Below are 14272 nucleotides of genomic sequence, written 5' to 3' on the forward strand. Positions count from 1 at the left end.
AATTATGGATTATCGTCTTAATAAATACTAATGAAACTATTCCTCCTTCTTCTCAGTGGAGATGGGCTCCAGGGGACCCCAGATCCGTGGATTGAACCAAACACCAGTAAGTATGGCACCTAAGATGGTAACTAATAAAGCAGAGGACATCAGCGTCAGCGGGAAGACATTCCAACAGTACTCGTGGGCAACCCACACCACGATGCACACTGGCATGGGCCACCCAGTAGACCACAACAAGAAAGGCAATTGCCATAAATACCACAGCAAAAATTGGTAATGCAAACTCCGCAGAGCCATCACACCAACTACGTTGGTAACTGAAAACACCAACATAACCAATCGAGGCCCAGCGACAGGGTCTAAGTACTTGTTTACTGCTGAGGGAGTGGCGCCACCTTTAAGAGCTTGGGTGATCAATTTGACGCGAGGTTCCCCAGTAAGCTGGGGACTAAGGAAGCGTGTGAGTAAAAACCACAAAAGCACTGCAACATGAAGAAGCAAAAGTATTTTGGCAAAAACGTCGCTATTGAACCATTTCTCGCCAATGAAGCGCCAATTGACTGTCCACTTGTACAAAAACTTCCGCTTGAAATCAAACGCATTATTGATATAGTTCCAGCGAATGTGAACGGCGTACTTATCATTGAGTAAAGGCACGAGGTAGTTCCATCCCATGATCAACTGAATGAAAGGGAAAATGGCCAGGATTAGTAAAAGCTTCAACGTCAGTTGACCAACAACAAAATAAGTTACCAATAAAACTGCTGGGAGATACAACAAGGCGTTCATTTTGATCGACACGGCCATCAGGTATACGTCCATACCCACAGCCGCCAACAAAAACAGAATGAGCGACAGCTGATTGTACTGGTAAGCTGCTTGTTGGTAGATCAACGTCACTGCTACCATTGCCAAGGTAGTAAAGCAATCATTGAACATTCTGAGGACATAAATTGAGAATATCCGTTTGGAACAAAGTAACAAGTAAATCGTCCAGGGAGGCACATACGATACCACGTAAGTAAGTACCGCAAGCAAGTTCGTAAATATAAGAACATAGCTGAAAATTTGCTGTGCCAGCTTGATATCGGCCCCGCCATCAGTGAGCTGGGCAATAGCTTTGTAGACTGCGATGAATCCAGCAGGGTACACAATGGGTCCCAGGTCTCCGTAGATTTCCAGATAGTCAATCTCCCCGTTGTTAACCTTCGCTATCTGTTGCATATAAGTGGAGAAGTCAATCTCCGTGTAAGGAACTTTGGCAATGATGATCTTGCAAGCCAACAGAGTCAAGACGACCACGAGGGGAGCCACTAGACGCAGACACCTCGGGTCATAGATGAGAGCCTTGACCCCTGAAATAATATCATTCCTTACATTCGCAAATGTAAATTCAGGAAGCTCTGGTTGAGCTTCTGGTTGAGTCTCAGCTGGTGGGGAAGGGGGCATACGCTACAAACGCGGGCGCGTACGAAGTTGGTGATAAGTACAGAATTCAAGGATTTCGATAAACATCAAAAATTCGAATTACAAAAACTCTTCGAGGTCACTATGGATTCAATTTCATACCGTTAATGACTCCACGCAACTCAACTATCGTACATGAATGTGCTCTATATACGACGGAATCAACGGAAACGAAAGCTAAAACTACCTCGTCGTAGTGTTACGATGTCGGGCAATACTATTGTCTTATATGGTCAATTGATTAACTTGCGGATACATGGGAAACAAATCACGCAAGTGTTCCTTCCTCTGACTGAAATCACCCGATCGGGATTTCATGAATGGAAATTAACATTAGTGTAGACAATGTGCGGGATCAGGGGATGTTGTGGAGTACTATCGACCGATAAAGCTGTTTGTGTTTGTCTGTAATTGATCTGTAATTGAGAGTCTATTCCATAACTATATTAAAACAATTTTTCTATTGTTGTCATCATCCATATATTTCGTAACCGGGGTAGTTAAACAAGCTTCTTGATCTTTTTGCGTTGTCGGCCCAACTTTTCGAGTATCTCGGTCGCCCGTTGCTCATTGGGGACGTGTTTCAAGATCTCGGGCCGCAAAAGGCGTCGGAACCGGGCGTCCAGGAAGATCAGTGGCAGCACACCGCACTCTTCCATGAAGTCGGCGACATAAAAGTCCATCCCGTCGTTGACGGGGTCGAAGGTTTGCTCAACCACGCGTTTCGGTTGGGCCACGTGGTGTTCGGGGTGTTGTTTATCGACGTGGGCCTTGAGGTGGCGCCAATTGCCTCTAAATGTGTGCGGTAAATAGAACCACTCGCCACACATGGTGCCCTCGTGCTCTACCAGACACTGAAACCAACCATCGGGAAGCACGGTGTTGCGGCGATCGGGGCCGTCGCCGCCTTTCTTCTTGCCGATTTGTGATTGACGATGGTAGACTTTGAAGCACGAAAGAATCCCCGTCTTGGGCAGAGCGACCTCGATGAACTGGTCCAAGTCATCGGGCAAGTCTCGGCTCACTTTGAACCGGTTGTTGGTGGGATTGCCGTTTTCGTCCTTCACGGGACGAAACACCTGGTCGTCAGGAATCTCTTCCGTGGAGGTTTCTGACATTTGGGGCGAGTGATGGTTCGGTAGTGTAGTTTCCGCGGGCGGTGCCGGCACCTCGTTCGCGAGCACCAGCACCAGTTCGGGAGGATCGGCGCGGGTACCGGCGGATGGCAGAACTTGAGTGCGGGACGCCATGGCAGTATTCACTTAACGACCGGCGGGTATGCTGGTGATGGGGGTAAGCAATTAAATGTAAGTGTACCGGATTCGCGGTTGACGAGAAATGGTCGCCAGGGGGCGTTACGGAGTGTCACGGAGCCGATGCTTCCGACACGCTCTGCCGCATGCGGCCCGAAATCTAGAAGACGGCGTCTGATTGTGGGCGTCGGCATTGCGGTTCCGGCACCGGAAGTGGCGGTAACTAATCGTCTCAAAGGTGGCTTCATTAAAATTATTAAGTTGCATGTATATACAGTCATTACCAAGACCACGTCGAGGGTCCAAACCCTTCGGGCGGGGGCTGTTCTCTGATGGCAGTGCCCATCTGGTCCATCGTGCTGGAGGTGTAGTCGTTACCCCACCAGCTGGGGAATTCGGTGTTGGTCAAGTAGATGGTCAAGAAAATGATCAACATCGACCACACCGTCCCCACATCCAACCCGGCGGAAAGCGAGTAGTTATACTTCGACCACCAGTGGAAGAACCGCTTCTTGATCCAGTAGTTGAAGAACAACCCCACCAGCACGTACGAAAGGTAGTTGTAGGCGGTGGCGGGAGGGATGTTACCGGTACCGGAGAAGAACACCGGGAAGTTGATGTACTTGATCGGCGACTTCGGCCACACCTTGAGGAGTAACCATTGGATAACCGGCAACGCAGCCCCAATGACGAAGAAGAACAACAACGCCCAGTAAATTTGCCCGTGGGAGAATTGACGTTGAGGACCGATAACCCCCCAGATAATCGAGGCGTTGAAGAACACTCTCCCGTTGGGACAGGTGTATTTGTCCTTTTGGTGCTTGTCACAAAGGTTGTCAATCGACCCGTACGCCCACCGCAACACACAGATTTGCACCAAACTCGACCATATGGTGGCCACAAGTTGCACAGAGAACAAAGTCCGAGGGGCAAGCTTCATGTAGTGACCAAGCTTCATGTCTTGGACAAAAGTGACGGCTTGGTTGTTCGAGATATAACCGAAACATTTGAACATCATCATCGCCAAGGGACGACCGGGGACCATGTACCCGATGATGAATTCAGTAACGACGTTAAGACCGACAGCAATGTTGGTACGGGCGTAGACAAGAGCGACGGGGAGCAAGAAGAACGCCCCGATCAAAAGCGCCACCACCAATGAATACACCGGCATCCCGGTGGGCCACGCCCGGACGACGGCAATCGACATCCCGAAAAAGATGAGGAAGACAATGATGTACCACCATTCAGGCACTTCTCGATAATTCTTCTGCATCAACCGCATGTGGACGTCGGGCTTTTCCTTCAACTTCAATTGATCGATAAGCTCTCTACCGTGGAAGAGACCAACGTGGACGATCGTCGCCAAAATCGAAGCAAACGACATCCCGTAGGATATGGCAAACGTCGTCGACAAAAAAAGCGGCGAGTAGTTCTTGTACCCTTCGGCATCAAATTGCAACGTCTTCAAATTGATCACCTTGGTGACGTTGTAGTCGTCACCGTATCTGTCGTACGACCCTGACGACGAGATGGGCAAGTATTGGGCGTACCAGATGTTCAGGTAGTGCAACCCGGGCACCACCACCCAGAAGATGAGCACCATCGAGAGCAAGATGGTGACGTGGACGGCGGCGGGAGGGATCAACGGCGAACCAATGTAACCCATGATTTGCGACCAGTCCAAGGCGAACGAGTTGGGGATCATCGCCAACCCGGTACTCGAACCGAAGATTTGGTTGACGATGGGCAGGTTGGGTTTGATCCAGCAAATCCAACTAAAATTCGACAACCCAGTGAACATCAACCCAGGGATCCAGTAGTAGCAGAAGGCGGCGATCCCGACGATCAAGAAGAATTTCAATCTCGAGATCTTCCACCCGTTGGCAACAAAGTTTTTGTTGATGTGCAAGTTAGTCAAGAAAGTGGCCGTGACCAAGTTGGCGGGCCAGATGGCCGACGCCGGGTAGACGACGAACCGCTTGGCCAACCCCCCCATGGCGAACCCGATACATTGGGTCGACCAGATCAAGAGCAAGTCGAACCCCCAGCCAAAGTCCAGCTTGTAGAACCGGTTTTGAGCCAACAAAATGTCGGTGGCATATGCAGCACCACCGCCGAAGGACACATTCGACATAATCGTGATAAGCGCGTGCTCCTTGACGTTGAACGGGCCGGGATTAAGATAACACTTGCCGATACGCCATTTCTTGGGGACGACGATGTACCACAACCAGCCAAACGGCCACGCCAAAATTGACACCACGAGCGTAGAAATAGACACCGACGGCGCGTGGAACGAGAACAACAAGTTGATGGCGGAACCAATCATGGTGAAAATCAACCCCAACACCCACATCCGGATGGTGTTTTGGGGCACGGTGGGGTCATCGGTCGACGGGATCGCCGCCCGCACTTCGGGGTAGGGCGAGTCGTCCTCGACCACCACCTGGGCGTAATCATCGGTCATGATCTGTTCGACCATGTTGGAGGTGGTCGGGTCGAACTCCGACGTCTTCAGAGCCATCACGCCGAGGGCAACGTCTTGCGACACCCCCGGGTGCTTTTCTTCGTCAAGCAGCAGCAGTTCATTGTCGACGGAGACCTCATCTGTTTTGAACCAGTTCTTAAACCGGTCCAACTTAGCCATGGTGAATCAAAGCTACGGTGGGAAAACGATCGGGGATCTTTGTGGGTTTTATGTATTTGGAAAGGTGATTTTTTATTTCAGGCGGGTTATCAGTCATATGGGGCCGTACCGCCGTGCGTAGGTAATCGCCAGACGTAGAGTATGTGGGGATGACATAGATACATGGAAAAATAAATTAAAAACGCCACAGCAAAATCCGAGGCGGGAAGGTATCAAAGACTTGCCTATGATAGTGCACGGTGGGCTGCCGTTTTTTGTAGCTTATACGGCGGATTTCTGATAGCTTATCACCCGTCAAACCTCATCCCGTACTATCTTCTCCACATATTATTTCGCGCTTGCGGGGCCGCGCGTCACTCGCAGGGGACGGGTGCACCAAACCGAACGATACTTTGCGCCGTTCGTCTTTTTCTCGACGATATTCGGGCGAAACCTGATTCTTCTAAAGCTTTATTCGTATCGCTGCTGACACAGTATTTCGCTATCAGCAATTTTAGGGGCTTCGTCGAAGAGTGGCTTGCTCGATGCCACACCTGGTGAAATGGGGATTTTGAGTCCACGCAGACATGCGGCACCATCGGCCGCGCCGCGATAGGCCGTGCGATAACGGCCCGGAACTCCAGCAACCGAGCGGGAAAGATGGCGATGTCTGTAGCCACCAAGATCGATTCAGAACACTAAACTGTCAAAATTTCTCGGCTAGATTATAATTTCTTGGTCTACGTCTTGTGGTGGCTCAGGGGTCGAAGCGAACTCGACTATCGCAATCAAAAGCAAAAAAAAATACTACACGGCCTGCGTATGACCACGGACTAAAGGAGTCTAAATACGGAAGTATAGCAAAATGAAATTTGGAGGGGAACGTTCCCCGCGCGGAGCTACGCAAAATCACAGCAATAGGGATAATCCCAGATGAATCGTCGCTTCTGCCAGTATTTACCCGAACCGTCGCTAGGCACGTCTATTGTATAAAGTGTATAGAGTGAAAACGAGTGGGTGTGTTCGAATATTTACGGGTCGCGTGGCTCGTATTACCACGTGACATGGAATTATCACAAAAATCGGGAATTCAATTCCGTAAGTACGCGATCCGCTTGTCGCTAAATGACGAAAGATGTTTCGGCTATAATCGAGGTAGCCTTTCTCGGTGTATTCCTTCATTTTATTGCTAGAACACCTCAGTAAAACACGAAAGGCCCCCCCCACTCGCTCCGATAGGAGTGCCTGCAGGGCCTCCTAAATATTTTCGCTGCATGGAACGGGGGCCTTCGTGAGCCGATGTGGCGCTCGAGGGGCCTGTTACGAGGTCAAACGGTGATAAACGGTATTAGTGAGTCTCTTTCGTGGCGAGTCTCCCTGGCTTCTGATAGCAAATTTCATAATGCAGACACAGTCAAACGACCCATGTCAGTTTGTGTGAATGCCACAATTCTTCCTAAGGTTTAGAATGACCAGCTAAAAATATGGTTAGGACTCATGAATATCACAACAACGACGCGTTCAAATATACAACCTTTTGCGTAGTTCACTTAGTAGTATTTGAGTAATATAATGTGATCCCACAAATCTAGATCGTTATCTATGTCGTGGACGTTGAAGATAGTGGCCATCTTGGTGTGGCGAGTGTCAGATTCTTTCCCGCCCCTTGAGAGTAACACCACGGGCATATATTGGTTTCTGCTGTACGATATGATCTAATCGGAGGTCGGCTGTCTTTGACCGATTTTGTGTCATTTCCTCCCCTCCAATCGAAGGTCTGGCATTTATAAATACACTCAAAATACTTTCGTGGAGTGCACTTGGTGACGTGAGTGACTTTGATCGAGCTGCAGCTGATATCGCATTGAGATATATCAACAAAGATGTAGTTCAGTCTATCCGTCGCCTAGTAGTCTCAATAAATTGAATGATATTTATCTAATAGGACAGGTGCTTCCATAGTAATCAAGTTGTAGTTTCTTTATAGCGTACGCTCAAGCAAATCGGGTAACACGTTCTTCGGGTTTGTTATAATCAATCCAAATTATCACAATCATTGCGAATTTCGAACGAACTACAATAAATTTCGACTGGGACATCATAAGATGTAATAGAAAGTAACAAAACCACTATCCGTGGTTTTAATTGTTTTTCACTTTCATCAATATAGTTTCACCTCCAGGAGTCGAAGTCGCGCACCATATCTCATCGCGAGGACCATAATGAAGCTATACTTTGAGGCTGAGAAGTTCATCAAGGGGGGACTCTCGGGACTCCAACTGCGTGTATTCCAGGCAAAGCTTAGTCTGCTGCCGAAACATGTGTACGCCCTCGTCATCAATACCCTCAAATTGAAGCCTTACATTGAGGAAGTGATTAAGAAACTGGGTATCCAAAAGGACATCAAAAGAAAATGCCTGGCTCTGTTACTTTTATTGCTTGTCTATGATTTGGCATTTTCACCCCAGGGACGAATCCAACTGGGGAAGCATCCTCTCAAGGATGAAGTGTTACGCCATAAGACCCGACTTGCGGCCGAAGTGACCAGACTCAAGATCAAACATAAAGTAAAGCTGCTAACGGAATTGGCTACCGAAGAAAATGATGATGAAACTCCCGTGCGGTGGATACGAGTCAACACATTGAAAGCAACCCCTGACGATGTATTTAATACCGCCGAGTTTAAGAAATTGGAACTGGTTAGTCGATGGCAGGATATCAAAGCACCCGGATACATCTATACCGATGACTACATTGAGAATTTGTATGGTGTACACCCTCGTGAGCGCATAACTGAGTCTGAAGCCTACAAGAATGGTCACATCATTATCCAGGATAGAGCACTGTGCTTCCCGGCGCACTTGTTGTGTCAAGCTGACACACATGACGAAATCATTGATGCTACGGCGGCGCCCGGTAACAAGACCACCCACGTCGCCGCTTTATCTCGCACCTTAGTGTACGCATTTGAACGTGATGATAATCGGGTCAAGACATTAAAAATGATGTGTCAACGGGCCACCGACAATAAAGATGCTATCCATGTTACTCATGCCGATTTTACGGCGACTAAACCCGAGGATTTCCCAAATGTCACGGGGCTCATCGTCGATCCGCTGTGCCTGGGCCTGGGGATCTTTGGTAGAGGGTCAAACAACCAAGAGCAAACCCATGACGAAGGGCGTCTTGCCAAATTGGCTGCATTCCAATTTAAGATTGTCAAGCATGCGATGTCATTCCCGAAAGCTCGGCGGGTGATTTACTCGACATGCTCTGTACATGCCGAGGAGAATGAGCAGGTGGTGGCGGAGTTGCTTAATGACCGGGAGCTCTGGGAATCCGGGTGGCGTTTAGAGAAGCGTGACAATGTGCTTAGTACGTGGCCGCATCGGGGTCTAGCTGATGAGTTGAAGGGGGTGCATGGGTGTGATGCCGATGAGCTCGCGGGAGGGTGCGTGCGGGCAACGCCTAAAGAGGACGGCGGCATTGGCTTTTTTGCCGCCAGTTTCGTAAATGTGACCCGGAAGCCTTAGACACAACCCCGGGGATTCAATGTAGCATTACATATGACTAATGAGTGATGACTCAAAGAAAAATTCCGATCCAGACGTTTGTTCTGCACATAGATGGTGGCCTCGCGGAGTTTGTCAACTCCGAGATGGCGCCCCGGCCAATCCCGGCTCTCTAAAATGCCAAAACGGCGAAGCAGCCTAGATGCGCGGAAAACCGTGGGGCACCCAACACTATCGCCGTACGCTGTGGTAAACGATACGATGAATTGTAAAAGCTAATTATGAAGCGGAGAAACTATGAACTAGACCATTGTTATGTATACACCTAATTTAGCCGGTAAGCCCTAACCGAGACACCACCCCTGCCCCCGCAATATTCGCACTCTTCCGAACTCAGTCACCACTGATTTGAATTTTGAGGGATTTTGCCCATGTCATGCTCGCGGCAACATGCGCCGTAGTATTTCCAACACTGGACGGAGCCCAGGTCTGATTGGCTGCCACGCTCCGAATTGAGTCGTCCTTCCCCTCACCCGATGGCTCAGCAAGCAATGACACTTTTTTTTTGGGTGCACGGCGGCGACTTGGTCAGAGATGGGACCTGTATGGAGACGCGGAGGTTGCCATCGCCGTTTTCATTGGACCGTCGGGGGAGTCCGAAGTGGGGGAAAATCAGGGTTTACCAAGGTTCAATCAGTCCAAGTAGATACATGTTTTACGAGTTAGATTTGACGAAAACATTCCGAACGGTTTGAATCTTCTAATGCTATTGTAGTCGTGTCAATTAGCGCCGATCGCGGAGTGAGTTCGTACCTATTAGTTGCGTTCCGAACGGTGGTTCCCGGGCTTTAGGTGTGCATATAGCCTCGGGTCCAACGTCGCTATTACCATTGGTACACTGAGTTATAGCAATTAAACGATACCATTTACTTGCAAAAGCATTAATTTAATCATTGGTAGTCACATTTATCACCGTAGCCAATGTTTTTGGTGTTTTCGCTCGCTTTCGTTATCTGTTTTTGGAGACACATATTCCCCGGGGCGCCCTAATTCGGCAACGGCATCCACAGAATAAAAGACCGCCGATTTCCGCGAAAATTTTAGTTACGGATTCTTTACCATGATCAGAGCGTTAAGAACTGCCGTGCCTAGGGCCAAGTTATTAAAGGCCCAGCACGCCGCCCTGCTCAAGTTGTGTCGGTCAATTTCGACCAATGACCTGTTTTTGCTCACCAACAATGGCAACTACATTGACGAAATGTACGCCCAGTGGCGCAAGGACCCGTCGCTGGTCCACGTGTCGTGGAACGCCTACTTCAAGAACATGGAAAGCGGCAAGGTCGCCCCCGGCCAAGCTTTCCAAGCCCCTCCCACCTTGGTGCCCACCGCCGCCGGTGGCGCCGCGTCGTTCGTCCCCGGTGCTGAACCTTTGTCGGAAGACGTCGTCACCCACTTGAAGGTGCAATTGTTGGTGAGAGCTTACCAAGTCAGAGGTCACCAATTGGCCAAGATTGACCCCTTGGACATCTCTTTCGGTGCCAACGCCGACAGACCCAAGGAATTGACTTTGGACTTCTACCAATTCTCCCCTGAAGACCTCGAAAAGCAAATCACCCTTGGTCCCGGTATCCTTCCCCGCTTCGCTGAAGCCGGTAAGAAGCTGATGAAGTTGAAGGACATCATCGCCGCCTGCGAAAAGTTGTACTGCAGCTCGTACGGTATCGAATACATTCACATCCCCTCCAAGGAACAATGTGACTGGTTGAGAGAACGCATTGAAATCCCTGAACCTTACAAGTTCACTCCCGACCAAAAGCGTCAAATCTTGGACCGTGTCATCTGGTCGTGCTCTTTCGAAACCTTCCTTTCCACCAAGTTCCCCAACGACAAGCGTTTCGGTTTGGAAGGTGCTGAAGCCGTCGTTCCCGGTATGAAGGCTCTTATTGACACTTCCGTCGACTTCGGCGTTGAAGACGTTGTTATTGGTATGCCTCACAGAGGTAGATTGAACATGTTGTCGAACGTTGTCCGTAAGCCTAACGAATCGATCTTCGCTGAATTCACTGGTTCGGCTACCGCTGACGATGTCGGTTCTGGTGATGTCAAGTACCACTTGGGTATGAACTACCAAAGACCCACCACCCTGGGTAAGACCGTCAACTTGTCGCTTGTCGCCAACCCCTCGCACTTAGAAGCCGAAGATGGTGTCGTCTTGGGTAAGACTCGTGCCATTCAACACTACAAGAACGACGTCGGTCCCTTCAAGAAGGCCATGCCCATCTTGATGCATGGTGATGCCGCCTTTGCCGGTCAAGGTGTGGTGTACGAAACTATTGGTATGCAACACTTGCCCGCTTACCTGACTGGTGGTACCATTCACATCATTGTCAACAACCAAATCGGTTTCACTACTGACCCCAGATTTGCTCGTTCGACTTTGTACCCCTCGGACATTGCTAAGGCTATCAACGCCCCCATTTTCCACGTCAACGCCGACGACGTCGAAGCCACTGTGTTCGTGTTCAACTTGGCTGCCGAATGGAGAGCTAAGTACGGTTCCGATGTCATCATCGACCTTGTTGGTTACAGAAAGCACGGTCACAACGAAACTGACCAGCCTGCTTTCACTCAACCCCTCATGTACGACAGAATCGCCAAGAAGAAGTCGTTGTTGGACCACTACACTAAGCAATTGCTCGAAGAAGGTACTTTCACCAAGGAAGACATTGACGAACACAAGCAATGGGTGTGGAACCAATTGGAAGAGTCGTTCAACAAGTCGAAGGACTACAAGCCTACCACTCGTGAATGGCTTACTGCTCCTTGGGAAGACTTCAAGTCGCCTAAGGAATTGGCTACCGAAATCTTGCCTCACTTGCCCACCGCTGTTGATGCCGAAACCTTGACCAAGGTCGGTGTTGCCACCGCTGAAGTTCCTGAAGGCTTCGAAGTTCACAGAAACTTGAAGCGTATCTTGAACCAACGTAAGAAGTCGGTTGAAACCGGTGAAGGTATTGACTGGGCCACTGGTGAAGCTCTTGCTTTCGGTTCGTTGGCCCTCGAAGGCTACCACGTCAGAGTTTCGGGTCAAGATGTTGAAAGAGGTACTTTCTCGCAAAGACACGCCGTCTTGCACGACCAAAAGTCGGAAAAGACCTGGACTCCCTTGGCCAACCTCTCTCCTGAACAAGGTGCCTTTGACATTGCCAACTCGTCGCTTTCGGAATACGGTGTGATGGGTTTCGAATATGGTTACTCGTTGACCTCGCCCGACGCTCTCGTGCAATGGGAAGCCCAATTCGGTGACTTTGCTAACACTGCTCAAGTCATCATTGACCAGTTCATCTCTGGTGCTGAATCGAAGTGGAAGCAAAGATCGGGTTTGGTTCTTTCGTTGCCCCACGGTTACGACGGTCAAGGTCCTGAACACTCGTCGGGTAGATTGGAACGTTACTTGCAATTGTGTAACGAAGACCCTCGTTACTTCCCCTCGGAAGAAAAGCTTCAGCGTCAACACCAAGACTGCAACATGCAAGTTGCTTACCCCACCACCCCCGCCAACTTGTTCCACTTGTTGAGAAGACAAATGCACCGTCAATTCCGTAAGCCTCTTTGTCTTTTCTTCTCCAAGTCCTTGTTGAGACACCCTCTCGCTCGTTCGAACTTGTCGGAATTCACCGGCGAATCTAAGTTCCAACCCTTGATCGAAGAAACTGCAGAATTCGGCAACTCTCTTGCTCCTAAGGAAGAAATCAAGCGTGTCATCTTGTGCTCGGGTCAAGTGTTCACTGCTTTGCACAAGAAGCGTGAATCTCTTGGTGACAAGACCACCACCTACATCAAGGTGGAACAATTGCACCCCTTCCCCTTCGCTCAATTGAGAGATGCTTTGGACTCTTTCCCTAACATCAGTGACTTGGTTTGGTGTCAAGAAGAACCCTTGAACATGGGTGCTTACGCCTACGTTGTCCCCAGATTGGCCACTACTTTGGAAGAGACCAAGAACCACAAGGGTATGACCTTGAGATACGCTGGTAGAGACCCCTCTGCTTCCGTTGCCGCTGGTAACAAGAAGATGCATGCCGCTGAAGAAGAAGCTTTCTTGGCCGAAGCATTTCAACAATAAATAGCAATGTTAGATAATGAATGATATAGCGATGAATTCGACGATTCGTGTTGGAAGCCCTGGTGCTCGCATATTTAATTCACTCACACTAGTGACCCTCTCGAGCGAAATGCGATCAGCCCAGGTGACATATCTGATCATTCCAAACTGAGAATGTCTGTTGCCACCAAGTTACATCAAAAAAACTAAATTCGCAGGAAGGTACGACCACAATCATAATCATTATCGTTGAACTTCCCTTTATTGTGCAATTCTCGTATACCGTTTATCCATCCCTAATTGCACTGGCTAGCCTAATTGGTGGCATTTACGCGCATACATTCTCTAAGTGTAGTGTGGGGGGATCATCGTGCGAGAACTGTCCCAATTACCAATATTCACCAATGTATCCGACATTCAATGACTCCTGTCACTGAGTATGCTGGTTCGTAGCCGTATTTACAATTCGTAGTTTCTTATTCTGCCGGATCACGTTCCTACCCGAAAATCTGTGGGTGTCACGGTTCGTTTCTTTTCCCGGCGTTATCTGCTCACCCTGCGATCCACACAATTATCGGAACTCCTCGCCACATTCCAGCGTTCTTCCAATTTACCACCACTTACCGAATGCTGTCTGCTGATTGGCAACCAGACTCCGAAGCCCCTGAATGTGGGCTTTGCAATGAGCCCTTCACCTTTACCTTTCGTCGCCACCACTGCCGCTGGTGCGGTCAGGTTGTGTGCCACCAATGCCTGGATCAATTTATCGCTTTCCCAGCAGGACTGGACGTGGCGACACCATCGGGACCTATGGCTTCAGTGTCTTGGGAGAAATACCGGACATGTGATCGTTGCAAGCCTCGAGTGGAGCGTCTTCTGCCCTCCAACAGAGTAACGGACCACCTGGGGCTGGCGCTGCTGAGTGTCCCTCGTCCCGTTGAAGATACTGATAATCTATGCCCCGTTTGTGGTAAGAATCTTCGGAGACTCAATACCACGGGTGACCTCGAGGCGTTCAAGGAACAACACATCCGCCAGTGTTTGGCAGGCTATGATTTCAGTAAAAGTCCCGAAAGGTCAAGTCAAATGTTGGTTTACAATATTCCCCCAATCCCTCTGCCACAATATCAACGTGTTGACGAAGCCACCTCGCAGCCAGCGCCTTCGGAAAAGGGGTTTGACTCGGAGTGTGTGATTTGCTTAGAGGAACTAGAACCTGGTGACAAAGTGGGGAGACTTGAGTGCCTTTGCGTGTTTCATTATAAATGCATCAAGGATTGGTTCAATAAGAAGGGCTATGGAC

The 14272-nt window shown here is 49.3% G+C and overlaps 5 protein-coding genes across 5 annotated transcripts; 2 read left to right on the top strand and 3 right to left on the bottom strand. All coding sequences in view use genetic code 12, as the record gives it.

Annotated features, from left to right (window-relative positions):
* Positions 1-36: 36 nt before the first annotated feature.
* Positions 37-1452, bottom strand: DIURU_004199 (dolichyl-P-Man:Man(5)GlcNAc(2)-PP-dolichol alpha-1,3-mannosyltransferase; the record flags this gene model as incomplete). Its single annotated transcript, XM_034157045.1, has 1 exon — positions 37-1452. One exon carries the CDS (start codon positions 1450-1452, stop codon positions 37-39), a length of 1416 nt encoding a protein of 471 aa, XP_034010933.1.
* Positions 1453-1970: 518 nt separating this feature from the next.
* On the bottom strand, positions 1971-2588 carry DIURU_004200 (uncharacterized protein; the record flags this gene model as incomplete). The annotated part of the gene is made up of 1 exon (XM_034157048.1): positions 1971-2588. One exon carries the CDS (start codon positions 2586-2588, stop codon positions 1971-1973), a length of 618 nt encoding a protein of 205 aa, XP_034010934.1.
* A 415-nt stretch (positions 2589-3003) lies between these two features.
* On the bottom strand, positions 3004-5373 carry OPT1 (oligopeptide transporter; the record flags this gene model as incomplete). The annotated part of the gene is made up of 1 exon (XM_034157049.1): positions 3004-5373. The coding sequence occupies one exon, from the start codon at positions 5371-5373 to the stop codon at positions 3004-3006; it is 2370 nt and encodes a 789-aa protein (XP_034010935.1).
* Positions 5374-7574: 2201 nt separating this feature from the next.
* On the top strand, positions 7575-8885 carry DIURU_004202 (rRNA (cytosine-C5-)-methyltransferase; the record flags this gene model as incomplete). Its single annotated transcript, XM_034157050.1, has 1 exon — positions 7575-8885. One exon carries the CDS (start codon positions 7575-7577, stop codon positions 8883-8885), a length of 1311 nt encoding a protein of 436 aa, XP_034010936.1.
* A 1099-nt stretch (positions 8886-9984) lies between these two features.
* On the top strand, positions 9985-12990 carry KGD1 (alpha-ketoglutarate dehydrogenase; the record flags this gene model as incomplete). The annotated part of the gene is made up of 1 exon (XM_034157051.1): positions 9985-12990. One exon carries the CDS (start codon positions 9985-9987, stop codon positions 12988-12990), a length of 3006 nt encoding a protein of 1001 aa, XP_034010937.1.
* Between the last annotated feature and the right edge of the window lie 1282 nt (positions 12991-14272).

Source organism: Diutina rugosa, assembly GCF_008704595.1.
Source record: "Diutina rugosa strain CBS 613 chromosome Unknown scaffold17_size212612, whole genome shotgun sequence".
NCBI classification, from domain to species: Eukaryota; Fungi; Ascomycota; class Pichiomycetes; order Serinales; family Debaryomycetaceae; genus Diutina; species Diutina rugosa.